General features: G+C 44.7%; 1 protein-coding gene across 3 annotated transcripts in view; it reads right to left on the bottom strand.

Annotated features, from left to right (window-relative positions):
- Positions 1-7262, bottom strand: part of Agbl4 (ATP/GTP binding protein like 4) — a 1180502-nt gene that overhangs the window by 113682 nt on the left and 1059558 nt on the right. For all 3 annotated transcript variants that reach the window (XM_021199658.2, XM_021199659.1, XM_021199657.1), the window contains exon 8: positions 3397-3511. In XM_021199658.2, coding sequence (XP_021055317.1) covers positions 3397-3511 — 115 coding nt within the window. The remainder of the gene's footprint in view (positions 1-3396; positions 3512-7262) is intronic.

Raw genomic sequence — 7262 nt, 5'->3', positions numbered from 1 at the left:
CTCTCTCTCTCTCTCTCTCTCTCTCTCTCTCTCTCTCTCTCTCTCTCTCTCCTTCCTGACCCTACCTCCCTGAGTGCTAGAATTAGAGGTACGTGGCACCACGTCTGGCTTTATGTAATGATGAGCACTGAACCAGGAATCTGTGGGTGCTAGGCAATGAATTTACCAACTAAGGTACACTCCCAGGTTATATTAACCTTCTCTACTTAACTATTAGTATCAGAGTGTAGGTGAAGTGTTATTAAGTATATAGGCTGAGGAAATAGAACTGGGAAAACTGATTGTTTCCCCCCTAAATTAGACCACATGCTTCTTTAATATGGAGAAAGGAGGATGAGGAGTAGGGAGAGAGGGAGGAAGGTGGAGGGAGGGACAGAAGGGGAGGGGAGGGAGGCCATGTCAGGTACCCAAGGTCCTAGAGCATACAGATAGTGGCTCGGAAGTTGATGTCATCCCTGACTAATACCAAAGGCCACGTGATCACTCACTCACTTCACAACTCTGAAGTCTCTATGTCCCTCCACACTGCAGGGAAGTGGCCTGTGATCTGCCTTTCCATCTCCTCAGAGCAGGCCTGTCTTGTTAGAGCCTCAGAGTCAGCCAGGTCCAGCCCTGGCTGCCCCAGGATAGACAGTAGGGATGACAGCCCTTCAACTCTGTCTGCCCATTTCTGGCCAGAGACCTGAGGCAGATTCTTTAGCTTCTCTGGGGCATTGCACATCCAGAGGGAGAGGGTGAGAGAATGCAAGTCAAAGGGGGCGTGAGAGGAAGCGGACATGCTGCCTGAGTTCTGAACCATGCCTTATGATCTCACCCTGTGAAATCTGGCTTTGTTTATCCTTCTATAGTTCTAAAGGCCAGCCAGTCTGCCTACTCCTCCTTCATTCACAACCATTCCTCCTCTGTTAAGCTAGTATGAGTGGACTTTTTATATTTGCAAGCAGAAAAACCCTAATAGAGCCCTCTCTTCTGGGCTGTGAGGCTTAAATGAAATGTGTGAGGGCTTGACAGACTTCTTGGGATGGCATTCACCAAAGTTGTTCATAAAGCTAACACAGGTGGTGGACTGTTCAGACCACTTCACTTATTGTTTAGAAACACTGAGGTCTGTAATTCTCTTTTGGGACTGCGTGTGTTTGTGACGATATGCAGCATCCTGAAAAAGTCTTATTGTAAAAGCTGAGTTCAACTTCAGTTAGTTCAGCATTTCCTAGATTTGTTTGATTCTCTTTCCTGCAACACACCTTAGAAAACCACACCAAACTCAAGAAATACTGCTGTCGAGAGAATGTGGGAGGAACTGGCTTGGGAACCTTGAAGGCACTGTGAAACCATGAATTCTGAGTCTTTATTATTGTCTTTCCTACACTCCAAGGCTGTAGAAATGGATTCTCATGATTGATAGGCTCCATTTGGTACTCAAATCTGTTTTAATAACAGGATTGATGCTGTGGCTAGAGACTTAGGCAACTCTCATAATGAGAAAGTATCGTATTTTCTCACCAGGAGAATGTTGGGAGTTGAAACTCCACCATGAAAGCATTTCTGAGAGTTGGAGCTTCTTCAACTCAGACACAACTCCATGGCCATATGAAGCAGAGAGAAAGGAGCCGTGTTGACCATAGTCGTGGACCTATTTCTAGGTAATCATTCCCTAGACAGCAGATGATGACATAAATAGACATGTAGAGTGGCAGAGTTGACCTCTCTCTGACCACTGCAGCTCTTGTAATTAAACAGAATTGTTAACATGAATCAAATCGTCTTTCCACCACTATTCTCACTAACCACACATTCTGTCTGGGGAAGATAGAATGGGATTACTCTTGGGCCTGCAACAAGCCATAAAACCTGCAGATGCTAATGAGCCATCACTCCAGCCAATTAAGAGAAGAAGCAAAATTGACTTTAATGAAGGTTCCATGCATCCCATGGGTCTCTCTCAGACACAGGGGTGCCAGAGAGCCCCTGTGGACCTAATTTCCATGGTTTTAGGATTTAGTAAAGCAGCCCAGTGTAAAATGGGCCTGCCTGGTTGTGGCAAGATCTTATATTCCAATGAAGCCAAAGGCCTTAGCAAAGACCAATCTGTTTCCTTTCTTCATCGCTAAAGCCATCTCTTTCATTCATTTACATTCATCAAACATTTCTTCAACATCTATTATTTGCTAATGCCTGCTGCCAGATAGTGAGGACACAAAGGCTGCCCTGTGTTCTGGTGACTTGAAGTCCAGTACGGTTTATGAACACCCTCCAAAGCTATAGCAATGAATTTTCATGATTGATTGGCTTCTTGTTTTTTTTTTTCAATAGGCAGGCCTTTGAGGACCCAGAAGGGATTTGCTACTTCTTTGGAGGGGTTGAGGGAATGGTTCCTAGATGATGGACATAAGCTGAGTTGTCAAGAGAATTAGACGGTGAATAAGGGAGATGGTTCTACAAAGAAGGTCCTGTCATGAAGGAAAAGTAGCAGGAGCCAACATGCTTATCCAAGGCAAGAGGCTTTGTTTGAAGAAGTCAGAGGAATATCTCTGAAAGGTAAGAGAGTGCGGCAAACTAAAGCCAGTTTTTAGATCACAGGAAGGCTTACATCAAAGCTGGGAAGTTGGCTTTTGTCTTGAAGTTTGTGGACCTCATGAAATCTAAAGTTGTGTCATTTGAGAAGTGAAGTTAGACTGTCAATTATCTTTGGCTAAGTGGCTTTGGGCAAGTCAGTTGTTACATCTGTGAAATAAGGATAATAAGACTGTCTATCTCCAAGAACTCAATGTTCTTTGGCAAATGATCCCCTGGGTAGTGGGATTTTTAGGTTGTAAATGACAGTTCTATGATTGGAGAAAGAGCATTCAAGATATGGCACACAAGTGGAGTATGGCTGGGTGATATGTCCATCCAGAGAAAAGTACTGCCCATGTGATCTGGGCTGCTGTTCTCCTTCATTAACAGTTTCCAGGAAAAAACACAGGAAACTGTCAGGGATCATTATAACCACCCTCTGAGATTCTACAAAGCACATTCTTTCCCATCATTCCTTCTGATACAACCACCCTGCTGGGGAATTAGGGTCTTACAGAAGAGAAATTGGGCATCAGAGAGGAAAAGTGAGTCTCTCAAGGTCATGGAGGAAGTAGGTGCTAAAATTAATATTGCTTCTCTCAGTTCTTAGTCCAGCAGCCTGTTCAGAAAACTCCAGCAAGTGACTTTGGGTAGTTGTCTATAAATAGCCAAGGACATTAGCTTCACTCAGGAGGTGGAGTAAAATTTCCTCTAATTTTTAAATTTCCTCTAATGGTGAGTCTGGAAATTCTTTCTCAAAATGTATTACCTGGTTTCTTCTTGTTTCCATACCTCTATCCTCTGACTTCCTGCTTCCACACATTATCGCCAGTTCCTCACCTGTAGTTGCCCAGGTAGACTCCATCAGGGTTGAGCATTGGTGCAATCTTGAAGACCAAATGTTCTCGTAGGACACGGGCAATTGGATGCTGACTTACGAGGAAGTCGATGATTCCTAGGGAGAGAGACATGCCTGGCTTAGCTTCAAATGGTTTCAAGGAGGAGGGGTACATTTTTCTTAGTCAAACAAAACAAAACAAACAAACAAACAAAAAACGATAAGAGGGCCAGTGACTAATGGCCTCTGTCAGCTGTCTATGTGTGATTATGGATATATTGGTATATGTCTAGGTGTTTCCCAATGGATTATACAAATGTATCTCTGGTTCTAAGGGAAGGCAGCTCAAGACATATAGCACTGAGTCCTATCAACAGAGGAAAAAACACTTCATGCAGAGCAAGCAAAGAAGATTCCCAAGCATTTGAGCTGGGTCTTGGAGGGCCCTAGATAACATCAACAAACTCAGGAGGGCGCTCTTATCACATAAAACATGATTGGGTCTTCCTGAAGTATCCTCTCTTATATCCTGGTGATGGGCTGCATCCGTCCATAGGAAAGAGGTTAGAATATAAACAGCTCTCAGCCCTGCCCTCCCCATCTCTGTTCCATGTGTCCACTTTACTGGAGGCTTGAACATATAGTCAAAATACTGCTCTAACAGTTCATGAAATTGGTGTAATGTTATAAAGTGACAGGAGTCTCCCAAATGTAGAGGGGACATGTCTCCTGTTGGATGAGAGAGTCTCTAAACTGGGCCCTTATAGGTCTTGACAGACAGGCATGAGGAAGACAGCAGGGTAACTAAGAACAATTCATGTGCCCAGCAGCAGACACTTAGCTCTTGGAATGATAAATCACTTCAGAGATCACTCCAGAGCTGCTGTGACCAGCAAGGGACAATTCAGGCTTTTCATTATGCCAGGCTGAGAATCCATGGGCAGCCGAGGGCCAGTTGGACATCATTTACTTCTCGACCGATGCGGCAGTGGACCAGATGCCCTAATTTATTTGTTGGTCCTCATATTAGAGTTGCAGCTTGCCAATAAACAGGCAGGGTAATGATGCCAGGCGCCCTTGTTAGGAGCTAATAATTGCTTAATCTGTCCGCTAATTGACCCTGGCTCCTGGGGCAGCCCTCCATCAAGGAGCCAGCCGGTGCTCAGGGCTGGGCTATGCTGCCTCAGAGAACTGCTTCTGGAAATGGAGGTGCTCACCTCCTTCACAGATGAGCAGATTAATTGGGCTGCCAATTAGACACCTAATAAAAGAATGAAAGAAAACAAAGCCAGACAGAGTAGGGCCATCCAGAGCTCACTTTTCAAGGTGGACTTGGGGCAATGAGAAGGTAAATTTTAGACTTATCTCTTAGCTCTAAGCTAGAATCAACTGAGCAAGTATCCTTCCCACTCATCCTTCTTTATATCTCCTCAACCCACCACCTCCACATTTGCTAAAAATCAAACACACATCCTTCTGTTTGCAAGGCAAGCAATGTACTGCCTGATCCACTTCCCCAGACCACAACTGGTCCTATCACAAAAGCAGAAAGAGCCATCAGATTCTCTCTCTCTTTTTCTCTCTCTCCCTCCCTCCCTCTCTCTTTCCTTTCCTCCCTCGTTCCCTCCCTTCCTCTGTTTATGACTTGGTAGGATGTGTTCTAGAAGAGGACCAAGCTAAATTTCCCAGAGGTTTGATGAGACAAAGAAGGGCTAAGGAGTTTCTGAGTAGAGGGCCCCCTTATGATGGTAGAGTAGCAGGAAGTGAAGCACAGTGATAAGGAATGTGGGAGAAAGGAAACATGGAGAAGGAATGCCATGTCTGGGCATAGTCAAAAGCTCTACATGAACAGAGTGAGCAGAGGTATCCAGGGAGCAGAAAAGACCTAGGGATTTATATTTGAATCTTAGCTGATTTTTGGCTGTGAGTGTTGAGAGCTTCCTCTGAACAGTTTTCTCATTTCAATGGAAGGATGCTTCCTAATCTGTCAAATGAAGAGAGATTGCCTCCATCTTGCTGGGAGAGACCAATAGTCTCTATGGCACCAGTCTTAGCCATGACTTTGCCACGTCCTTTCCTTTAACAGATATCATCAAGATTGGGGAAAATAGGACAACAGGAAAGTGGGGGAGAGAAGGGAAGTGGCTGAAGATCTAAAATTAAAGTTAGGTGCAGAGATTCTTGCTTGATGCCAGTCTCCAGCTAGCCAGGATGGGCTTTTCCAGCTCAGTCTTATATTCAATCAAACCTTATCTTCATTGTCTTTATTTCTCTCGTAATGTGTGGGTCAGGACTTGGCCCATGGTAGGTCTTAAGAAATGCCTAGGGATGGAGCTGGAGAGATGGCTCAGCAGTTAAGGGCACATATTGCTCTTGCAGAGGACATAGGTGTGGTTCCAAACTCCCACATCAAGTGACTCACTCCCTGCCTGAAATTCTAAAGGTGCCTCTGGTTTCCATTGCCACCTTCACTCATATGCACTACACACACACACACACACACACACACACACACACACACACGTAAGTGTGGGCCTGTGTGAACCAGAGGTTTTCCATAGAGATCTGTGGCCCAGCCTGGTGTAAGAGTTCTGGCAAAGGGGAGCGAGTGCAAGCAGGGAGGGGAAGTCATTTTTGCTGCTTCTGCTACTGCAGTTGGCTCCACCTCTGTCTCTGTTCAGTTACTAGGTTACTCTGCACCAGTGAGGAGTATGGTGGAGCTTCTTCTTCCCAAGTGTTACAGCTCTTGGGACAGAGGCTCTCGTCGACAGAGTAGTTCTCGGCACACCTTTAATCTGGGTATGATTCCGATATACAGTTTGGGGTGGGTCAGGGTTTGATGACAGGCACTTCTTATAGGCTTGGTCTGAGAGCTTTGGGGAAACCTTATTTGCATGTGGGAGGGCTTGGTGCTTCTCCTATGTGACTGTTGGCAACACACTTCTCTGCAGGGGACTGTGGGCAGGGGACATTGCCAAACACCTGCCATGCCATGCAGGCAGAAGTCACTGCCCACCAGGTCACCAGGGTTCAAGGCCTGTGCTCAACCAGGGACCAGGCTGACTGTGCACAACTCACCGCCCACTACACAAGTACCTAAAATTCTAAATAAGAAAACTAAGTGTTCTTTAAGAAGGAGTGAGAAAGAAATGCTTATTGGTAGATGATCCCTTACAAAGCCTGAGATTAGTTGAACTGATAGCCACTCACTTTACAAACTGAGCGTTCTAAGATGAATACAATATTCTTGCAGTAGGGTCATGCACTCATACTAGCCAGCCAAGACCTGAATGAAAGCTTCATAGAGTAAGAAGAACCTAGACAAAGATAGTGACCCAACCAAGGTTGGAGTAGGTTCATGAGAAGGGGCTGGGAAGAAAAGGCCATCAAGATGGATGAACATGATGAAAGGCTCCAGGAAGGTAAAGAAATGCTTACACCAAGGCTTGGTGGCAAGAAAAGAGATGACCTCCATCACACCACATAGTTCTTCATCTGGGGCTTAACTTCAGTGTTAAAAATGCAGATTCTCTAAAAACTGGACTCTCCAGGTTTGAGTCCTCCTCAGGAGCCACTCATTGCTGTGTAGCCTCACTCTCTCCACTCCTCAGTTTCCCCAGTAGTGAAAAATGAGAGATTAATAATTACTATGTGTTACTACCAAGATTATGAATTAATACAAGCCATGTGTCTGGCATAGAGTGAACATGTACATGCGTTGTTTTCGTTATAGCTTTCAATGTTTTACACATAGGTGGTGGGAAGGGATGAGAAATGTGAGGGACAAATAGGAGAAGCAAGCAAGGAGCCCAATAGTCCAACCATATATATATATATATATATATATATATATATATATATATATATA

Source organism: Mus pahari, chromosome 6 (assembly GCF_900095145.1).
Source record: "Mus pahari chromosome 6, PAHARI_EIJ_v1.1, whole genome shotgun sequence".
NCBI lineage: Eukaryota > Metazoa > Chordata > Mammalia > Rodentia > Muridae > Mus > Mus pahari.
Note: the sequence above shows the minus strand (reverse complement) of the source record. Positions and strands in the feature narration are given on the sequence as shown.